This window comes from Cervus canadensis, chromosome 12 (assembly GCF_019320065.1).
Source record: "Cervus canadensis isolate Bull #8, Minnesota chromosome 12, ASM1932006v1, whole genome shotgun sequence".
NCBI classification, from domain to species: domain Eukaryota; kingdom Metazoa; phylum Chordata; class Mammalia; order Artiodactyla; family Cervidae; genus Cervus; species Cervus canadensis.
Window position 1 is genome coordinate 66,220,822 of NC_057397.1, and position 17,096 is coordinate 66,237,917.

The following is a 17,096-nucleotide window of genomic DNA, read 5'->3' on the forward strand; positions in this document are numbered from 1 at the left end:
AGAAACCATTTTACAGCTGACCAAAGTTACAAGGTCAGACCTTGTTACATATTATTTAAAAATATTTCTGGATATTTAATTTTGACTTGAGGTGACTAAAACTTCCTCAGTCTTGTTTGTTGAGAGGAAACTGCTTGTCAGGTTTATTATGTTTATGTTGACAGTGTCTCTCAGTATTGTTTAGTTTACTTTCTTGAAGCTTTTAAAATGCATTGGGAAAAAAAAATAAAATGCATTGGACAACTTATTCCTGTTGTTCTGCTTAGTAAATTACATTTGGTATTCAATGTGAAATATGCAATATGCTTTAGTTCCGTCTGTCTTTTTTTTTGTATTATTTCAATAAGAGTACTATCTTCTGCACCTGCATTTGATTCTGCATCAGTATGACACATTTTTACATTAAAAATTTTGCTCATTATTTTTCAGCTAGAAAAATAATTATAATTAAGACAGAATAAGCAATTCAGATTAATAATCAATTACAGTTTACCCAGGGTGTCACTGTAATTTGTGCTGTTTGCATAAAATATTCAAACAAATAAATTAAATGTTGTATCAGTGCATAGAAAAAATTCATTCAAGCAGAATCTCCAATTTAAGATTGACTACACTGGTGATGTGATTATGTGTAGTGTTGAGAAAAATTGTACTGACAAGTTAAACAGGCAAGAAGACTTTACTCGAGACTGTTCTGACGGGGGAGAGGCTGAACTCAGCTGCTACTACTGAGGGGTTTGAGCCAGTGGGCAGGGTGAGGCAGTCAGGTAAAAAATTACTGAGAAAAACTTGGTTAGGTATTAAGGGTGGGAGTGTCAACAATTTGGTCAGGTTTCAAGGGTAGGGGGATTGTCTATAAACTGGTTTAGTAGGAGTTTTGCTAGTTGAGAAGGCTTAGAGGAGCCTGATTAAAGTTTGGTCAAGGAGGGAGTTCTTGTCAGTAATACTAGAAACAATAGAATCATTTGTGACAAAAGGGTTAAGTAAAAATGTAATCCTATCCAAACAATGAAATTGTGTTTAATGGAATAATATGTTGCTTCAGTTAAAAAATTGTGTTTTTATCAGTTAAAAACCAGGGCTTCTCTTATAGTTCAGCTGGTAAAGAATCTGCCTGCAATGCAGGAGGTGCTGGTTGGATTCCTGGGTCAGGAAGATCCCCTGGAGAAGAAATAGGCTACCCACTCCAGTATTCTTGGGCTTTCCTGGTGACTCAGATGGTGAAGAATCTCCCTGTAATGCGGGAGACCTCAGTTCGATCCCTGAGTTGGGAAGATCCTCTGGAGCAGGGCATGGCAACCCACTCCAGTATTCTTGGCTGGAGAATCCCTGTGAGCAGAGGAGCCTGGCGGGCTGTGGTCCCTGGAGTCCCAAAGAGTGGGACACGACTGAGCTACTGAGCACAGCAAGGCAGAACTAAAATTCAATAAAATAAAAAAAAATTCAATCTCTTCATCCCATTAACCACATTTAAAATGCTCAACAGGTGGACTCCCCTGGTGGTCCAGTGGTTAAGACTGTGCTTCCACTGCAGCAGTTGTGGGTTTGATCCTTAGTTGGGGAACCTAGCCCATGTGCTGCAGGGCCAAAAAAAAAATTGCTCAATAGCTGGCTGTGCTCACGGCTCCTGTAATTAGACAGTGGAGTTCTAGACCTTTTTGGAGTGTCATCACCTGTGTATTGACCTGCATTCTGTACCTAAATATGTGTTTTCTGTACCCACAGAAATATTTAGGTTTGGGTGTTTTTGATAGCATAATGGAATTATATTGTATATATTTTTGTTTTACTTGCTTTTTTTTACTTACCATTTATTTTGGAGCTTGTTTTGTGTCAACACACAGGAATCTGCCTCTTGCATTGTAGTGCTTTCCGGGGCTGACCATAGTATGGTTATACTTTAGTGACTTGTTCCCAACTGATTGTTCTTAGACCATAGTATGGTTATACTTTAGTGACTTGTTCCCAACTGATTGTTCTTAGATTGCTCCCAGTACTGTGCATCTATAAGAAGGCCTTGTGTGTTTGAGTATTCTTCCAGGTAGATTCTGAGAAGTAAAATTACTGCAGTTTTGAAAGTTTTGCACATGTAAACTCTGAGTAGATACTCTGAGATTGCCATCACAAAAGCCGTGTTACACTCCCGTGAGCGTTTCCTGAATAGTACTCTCTGTCCTGCACCGTCATCCACTCCTGACGTTTCAGTCATGAAGAATTTTGCCAGTCTTATGAATGAAAATCACTTTTGGTATACATTTCCTTGATAGTGAGATTGAATGGGTTTTCATGTTTCCATTAGCACTTCATTTCTTAACACAATACTTGTGTTTAAAGACAGTATATATCCTGTGTTCTTGCTTTCCTTCAAGTAACTGATCAGGTGGTTGGAGCAGGTCAGTTTTCAGTTTGCTTCTCTATGGACCAGAATCATTTACATGACTATTTTCTGCAGTCTTACTCAGCAATAAAACTGCTCAAAAACAGTGAAAGGCTAGAGACCACTACAGAATCGGGTTACCCTCTAGAGTATGCCAGAAAACACCTAGCATCCTATAGTGCACTCGGCAATCTTTCACTTTTTTTCCTGACAAATGACATATTTAAAGCTTCTAGCACATTGTCTGGCTCAGAGTGAGAACTTAACAAATTTAATTCTCTTCCATTGAAAGAATGAAAAATAAAGTAATTGAAAATTTATGGCATTTCTGTAGAGCTGCAATTCTTTGGATAGAATTCATATCTAGATTGCTAGATTTGGGCTTCCCTGACAGTTCAGTATTTACCTTTGTTTTCCTTGGGTCTTTCTCAGTGCTTGGGAACATTATTATAGGTAGGTGTTCATTAATTGTTTGATTGAATGTAACTGTGTTGAAGTATGTTCTAATTCATTATCCTGTCTGGAAAAACATGTATATCAGGAGAAAATAGGCTTGTTTTGTTTACTTTGTTATTTATCATGTTTTCAGACAGAGATTAGGAAATACATCCTAAACACACAAATGGATGGCCTTGCAAATGACTAGACTGACTGTTGCCTTTCACAGTCCAAATTGTGTGACTGTAGCTAAACAGAAATCCTCCTACTAAGAGCCAATGTAGTTTTGTCGTGTGCACTCTCAAGGCGTTGTTATGCAGTTCTCTCTGTGAATGGGGTTTTCTACACTTGGTAAAGCAGGCTAGCATATTCAATGTACGTTACAGCTGGAATAATCCATTGCTTTAAAAATAATTTTTATCTGCTTTTTAGATTTAGTGTTCAAATATTTTTTCATAAGTAACTGGGGGAAAAAATACACGGTGGCTACTGTAGACTGTAAAATGAAGGAGAAGCTTAGCTTTACTGTGGAGTCTGAGCTGGGTGTAACCTAACTAGCTAGAGGATATGCAATTCCTGATTGACAGCAGGACCAGCATTAGGCAGACTTTGTAAGAGAGAGCAGCAGCTCAGAAACCGTGATAAGGGCTCTGTTAGGAATCACTGCACTCACCACTCATATCTTTAGTTTCTTCATTTTTCTGCCTACTGGATTTGTAAACAAATAGCACAAAACAGTTCCTCTTTTGTTTTTATTAAAGTGATACTGCAATGCAGTTTCAGTCTATCAGCTAGGCAAACATGTCGAAATTTGATATTCTCACTAAATTAGCCAGTTTTTAGCTGTGTTCCATGCTTATCTCTAGACCTTTGTGTATTAAATCCTATCTCGAGCTGTTCTCTTTATAAGCAAGTGTGTTTTGCGTGTGCCTTCCTGTCTTCAGTGAGAAGCTTTATGTAGGTCAGGCTTGGCTTAAGCAGATTTCCTGAACCTGCGTCAGCTTAAGCTGGAGGAATTTTAATAAACCCTCCCCTGTAGGCGTGGGCCTAAATGAGGCTAGCCTAGTTAAGCCTGATCTTTTTCTGTTTGTGAAAAGAGCTGAGCAGAGCTGAAAGCTGCATGGTGGTTTCAGAAACTGCCTACTTAATTTGAAAAGAACAATGGTAGGAAAAGCTAGATCTTCCAATTTTACCTTATCTGAAAAGCTTGATTTGTTAAAGCTTGTGAAGCCATATGTTAAAATTCTGGAAGAACACACTAACAAACATTCAGTGATAGTGGAAAAGAATAGATGTTGGGATATCATAGCAGTTAACTATAATGCAATTGGAGTAGACCGCCCTCCTCGAACAGCGCAGGGCCTACGCACTCTTTACAAAAGGCTCAAAGAATATGCCAAACAGGAGCTATTGCAGCAAAAAGAGACCCAGTCAGATTTTAAAAGCAATATTTCTGAGCCAACCAAGAAAGTTATGGAGATGATTCCCCAGATTTCCAGTTTTTGCCTGGTAAGAGACAGAAACCACATACAAAGGTAAGCTTTATTTTATTTTGTTGTGGAAAATTATGGCGCCTCCTATCTATTGGGCTCTGGCTTAGTTGTGATAGAGATATGCATAGTAAACATCCCCACTACGGGAGCAGTGAATAGTGTCTTTGTTTTGCATTCTTAAGCAAGAAAAGTGAGGCTATAAGGAATTTTTCTGCTGCATTTGATTTAAGCCACTGTTGATTGTCTTCCCTTCCCCCTTCCCTCCTTCTGTAGTTTCTAAAAAGTAAAGGTTAGGGAGGAATAAATGGGATGTAATTTGTGACATTACCTCATAAACTTTTTAAGCTTTAATATTAATTTGTTTAATTAGCTTCTGAGAGATACCTTTTTCATATTTCACTTAAGATTACATTTCATTGGATTTTCAATTTTGTATAAAGTTAGCAGTTTCAGGAGAAATGGTACCCTCGCTTTATTATGAATTTTCACTGTCTACACTTACTAAATATTAATTGAGCTAAAAACCTAAAATGAACAATTAAGTAAACTTGTTAGTAGCACCACTGTATATGTATATGTTAAGACAGTTTAAATTATTTTTCTAATTTATATTCAAAGAAACAAGGAAACACAGGAAAAGGTGTTAAAAATGCCTAATTAGGGATACAGATTATGTAGTAAAAGTTTTTGTTGCTTTTATATGTTAATGGTCTGTTCACTTTAAGCTCTCCCATAGTGTTTTGCACGGGTATCGAAATATGAATTTTAATATGTCAATAAGAGCAACTGGATTAGAAACAGGTTTTTGGTTGAATTTTGTGCTCTACGTAACCACTTGCCTGGAAATCTTAAAAAACTATTATCTTACTGCTAATTCAGATTTTTAACCCCCAGCAGAAGATACAAATGGCAGCTTCATGCTTTTTCTGAATCATTTGGAATAATTTAAGCAAACCGTAAACTCCTTGCTAGTTGAGGAACCTCTCAAACTTAACTTTACAAAGTACTTTCTTGTTGGTGAAAGAGTCTTTATATAAGCAAAATGATTAATTACCTGTGAAATTCCTTTGAAGTTAGGGAAGAAATGGGAAAAACCTTTTTAGTCAAACATATTTGTTATTTTGATAATTTACTGGGATAGTATTTTTGAGCCAACTTCTTAACAATATACTTCTTATTTCTAGTTGATATCATAGTGAAAGATAGCGCCAGTGGGAATCCAAGACATGGATACACACTACATTAATTCATGGGGTTACTGCTTAAACTGTTCACTGTGATGACAAATGATTAAATCCCAGTATGGTGAATGTCAAGAAAAACCCCCTTCACAGTGAGACTGCTTTATACTCATTCAATTTTTTTTACCTCTTTGAGCCATAAAGAACATTGGCTTTGCATTATAGGTATTAAACTACCTTTTGGCTGTAGGCTTTTATAATTTGAAAACTAAAACTAAATGTAGTTTTATTAAGTTGTGTATTTTAAAAATACAGTAATGTAAAGAGAAGTAATATATAAGATACAAGTATCTGTTTATGTATATATGTACACATACATACAATATATATACCTACACAATCAGTCTTTTGGGACACCAACATTTCTCTGATAAATTGAGTTAATTGATTTACATATTTCTATACCTACTGGATTTACACATTTCTATGCCTACTGTGGAAACAGTTTTTCAGTTTAAAGGTAGGAGTATCAGAAATATGCCGCTTAAAACACTCATGTTAGCAGGTCAGCTCTGCCACTCTCTATGCTAGTATTTTCATTTGTTTATGTATTTAATATACTTATTTGACATCATCTTGACTCTTAATTATCTTGGAAGCTTATAATTACAGTATTTTAATTATGCTTCTATATAAATATACCTCTTAATCTCATCAAACTCTCTATACTTAATAAGGAAAATGTTACTACATATTTTATTTAACATGTTTAAAGATATGCAACTATTTCATAAGGCTGTTTCTGCAACTTATATTGATTTATGTCTTTATTTTTGCCTCTCTTTAACATCAGGTTATATTTTGTGTTTTATAACCAATTTGATCCTCAGAATTCATATTCATAAATTTTAAAAGTCCTTTCCTGTTTGATCATTTTTTGTGACTTTCTCTAAGTCATTTTTAGACTTTGTTATGCCTTATTCTGATGTTTTAAACTAAAATAGCATGGAATATTCCAGATATAAGGCATATTTTTAATTTACATGGGAGTATATTGTCTATGTTTAATTGTCAGTCTTATAGTCTATTATACATACTAATTTGGAAAAGTAATTATGTGGGTTTTTAAAATTTCATTTGTAGCTGTTGTTTTAACTTTTTCTCACTCTAGGATTTAGAGATGTTAGTAAAAGCAAGCCTTACTAATTTGAATTACATTTGTATTCCTTTTTTTGCTTTCAAATATCATAAAATCACAAAGGCAACATTATAATTTGTATAATCTATTATACAAATAGATTTTTCATAACATATTAAATATCTTATTTCATTTGTACCTCTTAGACAATATCTGATATTTCTGGCAATTTAATGCTATTAGTGACATACAGAGTTTAAATTCTTTTCCTTATGTTCTACTTGAACTTGTTCCAGCAGTTTAATCACCCATGTGGAATGCATTCTTACCTGTATTACTTATTTATGATTTATGAAATGTTGTCTCAATAATGTTAAGTGTAGCATTTCCATTAATGTTCCAATAATCTCTTTCACCTCTATAACTTTTAAGTTAGATAAAGACATATTTTTAAAAAAAACCTAGGAAACATGTATTCTTAATTCACAACTTAATGTTATACATGAAATTATTTAAAAACCAACAGTTTTAAGGAACACTGTGTTTTGTCATAACAAATATTGGTATATCAAAATTTAAATTACGCTGAAACTATAGTTGCCTCTAATAGGAATGCATATTTTATGGAAATTTCATGTAAATTTATAAACTATCAATATATAGAGGTCATTAAAAATTGCATTAAAAACACCATTTCATTTATTCAGTCTTTCAACATATGATGAGTACTTACTAGATTCCAAGTACAGTATGATGCTGGGTACTGATGATTCAGGGGTAGATGTAAACCCTTGCTCTTGTACACTTTACCTGGCCACTGGTTAAAAGACTTAAAGAGCACCTGAGTCATGTGGTTCTGGATAGGTACGGGGGGAACACCACTGTATTTGAAATTGGAAAGTTAGGAGAACTGCCTGCTAGTGGAGCATACCCCAAGTCATACACAATCTTGATTTTTTGTGTGTGACAAATACAGAAATCAGTACCTCTCAGAGACTGCCTTGTGCTGTCCACTGGCCTTCCACTGTCCTCCTGCCAAAGTCATGGACCTCAGTGATTTTTAGATTGATCAGTTCAAGAGAGCAGAAATAGGAGGTCTAGGACTACCATGTGGGGATAGTGAGGCCCAGAATGAATTAAATGACTCTTTACAGCATTTAAGAACCTCAGGCTTACAGGGACAGTTGATATCTCTTTGAGGGTGTTAAAAATGCCACTTCTTTTTTATTTACCTCCATAGCCTTGTTTAGTATTTGTAATTTACTGTTCTTTTAAGAGCCCAATTTTAAAGTTAAGGATAAGGGAGAGCCATATATATACATATATATATATATATATAAAATAATTAAATATATATATATATAATATAATTAAAATCCCAGCCTTAGTCACTTTATTATTCCAAGGATTAACAAATATTTTTTGTTTCCTAATTTGCTTTTTAGCTTGATAATTTAATGTATATTAGATATGAAATCATGTTTTAAAATGCTCTTGTCTTCATTTGATTTACATTTTGTGATGGTTTTTTGTGTGCTGTAGTGCAAACTTGGATGAGGAAGCACAGGCTGGTACCAGTTCACTACAGGTAATGTTGGACCGCCATCCAGTTGCTATTACAGTGGAGGTGAAGCAAGAAGAAGACATTAAGCCCCCTCCTCCACTGGTTTTAAATTCTCAACAGAGTGATACTTTAGAGCAAAGAGAAGAACAGGAATTAGTGCGTGTAATGGAAAGATCTTTGTCACCATCACTTTCCTCTGTTGATATGAGAATGACATCGTCTCCATCTTCTATCCCAAGGAGAGATGATTTTTTTCGGCATGAGAGTGGAGAAAATTTTAGGTCACAATTAGGGTATGATCCTCAGATTCTACAAATGCTGAAAGAGGAGCATCAGATAATTTTAGAAAATCAAAAAAGTTTTGGATTATATGTTCAGGAGAAGAGGGATGGATTGAAAAGAAGGCAGCAGCTAGAGGAAGAGCTGCTAAGAGCAAAAATTGAAGTTGAGAAGCTGAAAGCAATTCGACTACGGCATGGTCTACCTGAATGTAATAGTCTCTGAGATTTTTTTCAGTCTTGCAATTTGATTATTTATTTTGGCCTGATTAGTTTCATTTGGGAATATCCTGAAGCAGAGTACATATTCTTAAAACATATTGTTAATCTCTATTATGAAAAAGGCTTTTTTGACATGATTTTCTGATTATTTAATTTTCCTTTGAGATATAGTAAAACACTGATGGCATGCTTATAAATTTTTTGTCTTCCTGGGCCTTAAAAAAGATGTTTTATTTTGATTATTAACATATATAAATGCATATGTATATACATAAATATTCTTTCAAAGTTCTGAATCTTCAACATTTTAAATTAACACTTTGAAAGCTGTATGTAGTTCAAGTTGTTTATTAATAAGTTAGTGTAATTTAGAAGCAATACTAGTTTAATAGAAGCTTGTCTATATGACACTGATTTTTATGCTTTCATTCTTTGAAGGAATAAGTTCTAGAATTTTAGGGACTAAAGTGTTAGGGACTAGAATTTTAGGGACTAAAATAGAAAGTATTTGGAGAGCACTTTTCCCACCTCAATTTAAAGGTAATAAAACTGAGGGCGAGGGAAAAGTCAGTGATTTACTTGGTTTAACAAAGCTCTTCATGGCATAGCAAGGACCAGCACTCAGTTTTTGTTTCTCTGTAATTTTTCCCCCCTACTGTTCCTTTAGAAGTAAAAATCTGCTAAAGTATCCTACATGGTAAAAAATTAGAAACATTTATTTCATTAAAATTGTCTTTAAAAATCGGGGGATTGTGAAATCAGGGGGATTGTGTCAATTACTCCCATCCTCCTTTTTTTTTGTCCTGCAAAATAAGATGTACTGTTGGAGCTGTTATATATTGAGGTGGCCAAAAAAGTTTGTTTGGTTAGTGAATATGTTGTTCAGTAAATGTGTCTTTTATTTTTACTTAAAACTGAACTAACTTTTTGGCTAATCTAGCATGTTGACTATGAGATTTAATATGTTGATTCATTTTGAATGTCTTAGTCTGAAAAAGATTTCTTTCACGGTAAAATCACAGTAAACTTTAATGAACAAAATTAAAATTTTACTTACAATAAAAATAGCAAAACATTATATGTGTATAACTTATGATATCTATAGTCTTATGTTTCTGTAAATATTACTGTTTTAGTGTTTGTGGAAATAAAACCTTGATTCTTAAAGCACACATACACATTTTGTTAAATCTTTAATATGTGTACTACTTAAGGATTTCTATTTTTGCCAAGGGTTTGTTGAGGAAGGCTATTTTAAGCCAAGCTTTAGAATGGGGTAGGTTGGATTTCAACAGTTTTGGGGGAAAAGGCTGTTTATGTCAGAGTGAGCAGCATGAAGAAAGGCATAGATGAAGAGAAAAAGTGGGTCAGACTGTATAAGCCCAAATACAGTGCTAAGCCAGGTGATTTTTAAGTGATTTTAAGTGAACACAGAGCCAGTTAGGGCTGTGATAGTCTGGACGAGGACATGTACCTTGACTAATTGGGGTAGCTACTCTTTAGCTCTAGCGGAATTATTACATGCAGAAATAAGCAAGAAATCTGCATTTTTATGAGAAAATTTTATTTTTAAAACATTTACAAATAATTAAAAATGTTGAATAAAAACATAAAACATGTGAGTGGGCCTCGTCCAGCTGTTGGGCTTCGGGCTCATGGCCTTTGGTATAGACCAGTGGTTCACCAAGAGTGCATCTTGGCCAGCAGCATCAGTATCACTTAAGAACTTGAGAGAAATGTAAATCCATTCCTTCTGGATCAGCGACTCAAAGGGGAGAGTCCAGCAGTTTGTTTTAATAAGCTCTCTAGAGATTTCTGATGCAAACTATAAAGCCAGTCAAAGAACCACTGAAATAGAGTATTTGGAAACCTAGCATGGTGCATAAATCATTAGAATTTAAAAAATTTTTGTTGAAGAGTGGGTGAAGGTAAACTGAGGGATATCATTTTGGAAGTTGGAAACTGGTGCTAGATTATGGATTACATTAAAAGCTGTTGTAAGGAATCAAATGTGAAGGTATAATGGGAAACCTTGGAAGGCTTTTGATTAGGGGCATATGCCTTGAGCTCTGTCTTAAGGTCATGATAGCATTTCAGAGTGGGCATTGTAGTGAGATGAAATCCAAAATTTAGGTTATGGCTACAGGAATAGAAAGAAAGTAAATAAAATAGACTCTTACAGTACTGTTTGAGCCTGTTGACTGCTTAATTTCATTGGCATTTTATATCTGCTATTAGAATTAAATATTATAAAAATATTCTTGAATGTATAATGTGATATATCCTTTTGATAATTTCATCTTCTTTAATCTTCTCTCTGACTTTTCTTTCAGTCTAAAGACTTTTATAACTCTTATTTGAGGTAATGTTTTTATAGTATAATTCTCATAAGTCTTTACAGTAGTAAGCTTTAACTTTTTGAAATTATTGAAAGCAAGTTACCATACAAAATGTAATTCATATTATAATCTTAGCATGGTACTACTCAGAATTGTTAATGAATGTTCAATTTGAATGCTAACTTTGACAGCCAAACCAGAGTTTTCCAAATTGTTCTGTGGAATAGTCATTCTATGAAATGTCTTTATTAGCAAAGTAACATGTTCAAAAAAAGTGCAATATACATTTTTTTTGGTGATTAGATTCTAAAATAAGTGTGGAAGGTAAAAATGTAGACTATACAAAATTGTCCTTGAATGTTTTTTTTGCTGCCAAGAAAACATAGTTTGCTTCAGTAAGATTTTTCACCAGCGGTGTTCAAGATTGTTGTTTCATTGCTGATATCATGTGACAAATATGTTAGCGTTTAGGGCTGAATAGAAAACCTTAGTTTTACATATTTTTAAACACCAGCATTCCACTCATTGCATCGGAGTTCATTGCAGCAGTTTTTCTGAGTCACTGTTGTTTAATTTTAATCTGCAAAAATTAAAGTGAGTGTGATTCTGCTCCATTTTTATTGCTCCACCTCCTCACCCCAGCAATAGTTAGCATAGGATAGTTTTTTGAGAAATTCCGTGCGAAAAAGACTTGTTTAACTGCTGAACTGGTTTTGGAGGCTTTTTATTATTACCTTGCAGAGTATCTTAGGGAAATTCTGAGCTAAAGCTTTTTTCTTTTCCTTTCTATACTGAGAATTTTTTGAGTTTTTGACTACTTACCAACTTACATTAACAGTTTTTGCTGAGGACAAGTTTCACTAAGGGGCATATGTAAGGGCAAATTTTATTAGTGCAAATGGAATAGATCTGAAGCCCCCTGACATCTTATATACTACAGAGAACTGTTTGGGGCCATGAGCTTTACTTATGAAGTGTAATGCTGGGAAAACATAGGAAAGAGTGATTTTATTTTTTAAATGTAGACTTGGTTCTGTATAAATACATTAAATTTGAAAAATATACTAAATAAGACTATTTCATCCAATATATTAGTGATTTAGATAGTGCATCCATTATTCTTGTCATCTTGTCTTTTCTTACTCATTTGAACTTAAATGGGTATGTTGTTTTTTTTTTTTTTTAACAACTTATGACTTTATAAAACTAGGTATGATTTATAATAGCACCCTAAAAAAGTTTATGAAGTTCTTTCATTTCTAACAAATGCCAGATTTCTTAAAATACGCAAATATATTTCTGTTTTGTGTAATGAGACATCAACTTGCTGTAATTTAATTTTGAAAGATTCATTCTACCTTGTTGCATCATTACTTACATGAAAATGTTTAAAATATGAATTTTTTCATGTGCCTTCTTTTAGAATAATGTCAAGTTTTAACTGAGTGTGGTAAATTGTAATTAAAATATACTATAGTTGATAGTGGTTAAATGGTTTGTTAATACATGTTCTTTTAAATACATGGTAATACGTTATATTGACTTGTGTACTCTTTTTGTGTGCCATAAGTCAAATAATTCAGTACTACACGGGTAAAAGCTTTTGATGAGACATAATTGAAATAATGACATTTCTTTTGGTGATTGTGCCAATGGTTGGTGGTGGTTTAGTTGCTAAGTCATGTCCAACTCCTGTGATCCCATGGAGAGAGGAGCCTGGCAGGCTACAGTCCACAGGATTCTCCAGGCAAGAACACTGGAGTGGGTTGCCATTTCCTTCTCCAGGGGATCTTTCCAACCCAGGGATTGAACCTGGGTCTCCTAAATTGTTGGTACATTCTTTACCAACTGAGCTATAAGGGAAGCCCTTGTGCCAGTATAGATGTCAAATGTACCATGTCTAAATTTCATAATATATTTATTTTTTTCAATTGTTAAGACTCACACATTCTCAAAATCAATTGAACATTTGGTGGTGACTTTTGATTGTAAATAGTAAAAGTAATTAGATGAAATATGGTTGTAATACTTAACAAATAGAAAAGAGCAAATTCTTAAAACATGCAACCTAATTAAACATTAATAGTCATGCCACATCTTTGCATATGATTTTGAGAAATTGGATCCATATTTTTTATATATCTTCTATAAGTTGTTTTCACTAAAAATAGCAGCTGTGATGTGAATTTATATTATTTATCTTTAGTTTTCAGTTCCTTTGTAAATAGTGGAAAGCAAGTTAATAAATAAATAAATAAAAATATCACCTAAGTTAGCCCACATTTAACTAACGTGTATATATCATTAGACTTACACTTATCACATAGTAATCCATCTATATCCATCCATAAATTCTTTTTTTTTTTCTTTTAAGGAAAACTTATTTTAAAACAAGTTGTAGAATTAAAATACTTTACCCATAATTACTTCAGCATGAGTGTTATGAACTGGAGTTCAATATTTATTTGTGTGTGTATGATTTTTTTAAGTAAAATTTGCAAAATGTGAAATCTTAATTACACCATTTGATGAGTTTTGACAAATTACTACACCTGTGTAGCTTAAACCCACTTCAAGATTTAAAAAGGTTATCACCCTATCACTTCTTCGCCAAGATCAAGTGTAAAAAATTATCACCCTAGAATGTGCTCTCCTGACCCTTCCTAACTGATCCCCTGGCACCTCAGGCAACCGTTGTTCTAATTTTTAAAAAAACATAGATGAATTTTGCTTGTTCTAGAACTTAATATAATTGAGGTCAAACAGTATGGACTCTTTGTGTCTGTTTTCTTTCATCCATCTTACTGTTTTTAATATTCATCCATCCTCTCATCAGTAGTTCATTGCTTTTTTTGTTGCTGAGTAGTATTCCATTTTATAAATACACCACAGTTTGTTTATCCTCTATCTTTAAAAAAAAACTTTTTATTTATTTAATGAATTTATTTGACTGTACCATCTCTTAGTTGAGGCATATGGGATCTTAGTTCCTTGACCAGGGATCGAACCCAGGCCCCCTGCATTGGGAGCATGGAGTCTTAGCTACTGGACCACCAGGAAAGTCCCCATCCATTATCTTTTGATGGACTTCTGGACTTTTTTTCCAGATTTTGGTTGTTCTGTATTTTCTCGTATAAGTATGTCATGAACTTAATGCTGGCTTAAGGAAGATATATGTTTAACTTTTTAAGAAACTGCCAAACCTTTTCTCAAAGTGATTGTACCATTTTACACTCCCATCAACGGTGTATGGATTATTTTTTAAAATAAAGCTTTGCATGTTTATTGATTGGAATGTCAGAATTGAAATTGATGAATAAATTTTTGTATATTTCAATGAATTAAAAATGCTGGGTAGATAGTTTAGGTATCTGGGAATATTGTAGTTTGTTGATTTTTTTTTTCTTTCTGTTTTAGCACTTATTGCATATATGCTTTGGCATGAAGAATTGAGAAATATGAAATGTATAGTTCCTGCCATTCTCAAAGTATCATTCTGAAAATGATCTTTAATGCAGAGAAGTATCTTCTAGGTTTATTTTATGCATAATGATACTTGCGGTTAGTTGGCATTCAGTCTGTTTTGTTAGGTAAAGAAAACTGTGGATGTTTACCAGTTTGAAGAATTTGTATATTCATGTTTGCATATTTTTTAGTGTAATGAAAACCATATCTCTCAGATCTCACGTTAATATTGCAGTTATATGTTAATGCATATTAAAAGTTCTGGTAGCTTTTGGTAATTTTGAAACTCAAAAAATATGGTTTGTAAGAGTATTTATATTTTTTGTTGAATTTGATGATATGAGACATTTTAAATTCCATTTACTCCATTTGTGTTTAGAATTGTTAAAAGAAAAGAATATTAAAGGTTTGGGTTTATGGAATGTATAACTAAACCACACAGTCTTAGAGTCACTATGCTTAGGACTCATCCATTAAGATGATAATATCCACTATTAATATTTAAATGACCATGTCTCTGCCTTCCTCTTTTGTCAAAGCATGAATTTAAGCATTCTTACCCTGTGAATTACCTTGTGAATCTTGCTTCGAGCCTCTGGTTTATGAAGACTGTTTTTGGCATTGATTTGGAAAGCGCATTACAGGGTCAAAGGAGTAGATCAGAACCAAGTTTAGAAATAAAAACGAAGAGCATGCGCGCTCAGTTGCTTTAGTCGTGTCTGACTCTTTCCAGTCCCGTGGGCTATGGTCATTCAGGCTCCTCTGTCCATGAGATTCTCCAGGCAAGAATATTGGAATGTGTTGCCGTGCCTTCCTCCAGGAGATCTTCCCGACCTGGAGATCAAACCCGCTTCTCCTTCATCTCCTGCACTGCAGGTGAATTCTTTACCCACTGAGCCACCTGGGAAGCCTGGGAAAAATTATAGGTTAGAGTGGAATTGTTAGTGGTGGTTAGTCTGTAATGTAGCAAATTAGTCATTGTTTTATATGTTACAAGTAGTCTAGATAAAGGAAGTTATGCTCCTAATATGTTTAATTCCTAATATCTTCGTTCTGCTTTTTTGCAGTCATTTTCCTTTGCCTGCCCTATGTGTTAGTCCTTCTCAATTGTGTCCGACTCTTTGCAACCCCATGGACTGTAGCCCACCAGGCTCCTCTGTCCGTGGGATTCTCCAGGCAAGGATACTGGAGCAGTTCCTTTCTCCTGCCCTATGCCTACATTTAAAAAGGGACTAAATGGGAAAGGGACAAGTAGAAGATGATGATGGTCGTTAACATTTGGAGAGCACTTACTGCATGGCGAAGACTGTTGTAAGCATTTTACATGTATTAGCTAGTCTAAGGCAACAGTTCTATGATGTAGGTATTAGTATTACATTCGTTTGCCAAATTATAAGCTGGCACAGGGGTAAGTAACTTGTCCAGGGTCATATTACTAGTTAGGGCAGATCAAGCTTCAAGTGCAACCAGTCTGGCTCCAGAGTTCATGCTTTTATTCCTTCTCCTTTCTTTCCTGCAAAAGAAAGGATATATCTAAATCTGAGACTCTTATGTTATTTCAGTTAGTATAAGGAATTCTGAATTCTTAGAATTTAACTACTGTCTTTTGTTCTAGTCAGTTGTTTTTTTTTTTTTTTTTGCAGGGGCAGGTTTGGACATAACAGGTAGCTCTCCAGGGAATGCAATACAATATTTGACTCTTAAATATCTTTCCCAGCCATTTTTGATGAAGACAGGCTTTTTGTCCCTTCTTTAATAGCAATCCTGAGGAGTTACATTTTTCTCTTAACCAAGTGAAAATCAAGAACAGATTTGAAAACTACAGAAAGCTGTTGTCAGTCTTTCATTCGTGCACAGTGACTGCCACTAGTAGAAATAGTGTATAAAGAAAACAAACTAAAATTGTCTAAAATTGCACACCACAGCATTTTTTAGAATTCAAAAACTGATCAAAGCATCCCATCTTTTTCATTAATGCTAAAACCCTCAAAACTTTATCTGGAAAAATTAAAATAACAAAAATAACACATGACAACTAGCTTATCTAAGAACTGGTATCTTTTTGACTAAAAACTAATGGAGTAATACAGTCTTCATAATATTGAAGCAAAATTTGATTTAGCAAAACTATTTGGTAGAAATAATGGTTATGAAAGAATTTATGTTGGCAAAAATTAAAATACATAAAGAAGTGATAAATCTTTGTTATTGCATTTACTTGGAAAATAATTCTGAATGTACAGTATGTACAACTATGCAGCTGAGTTCAAAGTTAAGTTCTAAGGCTACTTTCTCATGAAAATTAGTTTTAAGGTAATTCTATTTTACTATCTTTATAAACATGAAGTAAAAATGTGCCTAGAATAAAAATGGCAGTTTTGAAAACTACCTGTTGTTATGGGAATATGGTGATGATCAAGATCTAAAGACACCCTCCTCTCAACACTTTATAGTTTGTGGGAAAGGCTGACATTAAATAGTTTGTCACATAATTGCTGAGTTAATGCTGAGATAACACAGCTTGATGTAGTTTTGCAGTCAGGGAAATTTAAACTATATGGAAGGGTGACTAGAAATTAATTTAGATAAGCATGTTGAAGG

General features: G+C 34.0%; 2 protein-coding genes across 7 annotated transcripts in view; both read left to right on the top strand.

Moving 5' to 3' along the window:
* Positions 1-17,096, top strand: part of RAD54B (RAD54 homolog B) — a 118,515-nt gene that overhangs the window by 33,587 nt on the left and 67,832 nt on the right. The window contains exon 1 of one of the 6 annotated variants that reach the window (XM_043483534.1): positions 4,220-4,350. The exons of 4 other annotated variants lie outside the window; for them this stretch is intronic. The gene's annotated coding sequence lies outside the window, so the exon portion shown is untranslated. Of the gene's footprint in view, positions 1-4,219; positions 4,351-15,366; positions 15,807-17,096 lie in introns of those variants that run through there. One more of the 6 variants, XM_043483533.1, reaches the window with a different exon arrangement.
* LOC122451047 (fibrinogen silencer binding protein) lies at positions 1,966-14,441 on the top strand. Its single transcript, XM_043483535.1, has 2 exons — positions 1,966-4,350; positions 8,170-14,441. The coding sequence occupies exons 1-2, from the start codon at positions 3,977-3,979 to the stop codon at positions 8,693-8,695; spliced, it is 900 nt and encodes a 299-aa protein (XP_043339470.1). The 5' UTR covers positions 1,966-3,976; the 3' UTR covers positions 8,696-14,441.

Excerpts from the sequence above, each read along its gene's own strand:
- LOC122451047 (XM_043483535.1), top strand. The coding sequence starts at position 3,977 with ATGGTAGGAAAAGCTAGATCTTCCAATTTTACCTTATCTGAAAAGCTT. Across the intron at positions 4,351-8,169 it reads GACAGAAACCACATACAAAG|TGCAAACTTGGATGAGGAAG; the intron begins GTAAGCTTTATT and ends TGTGTGCTGTAG.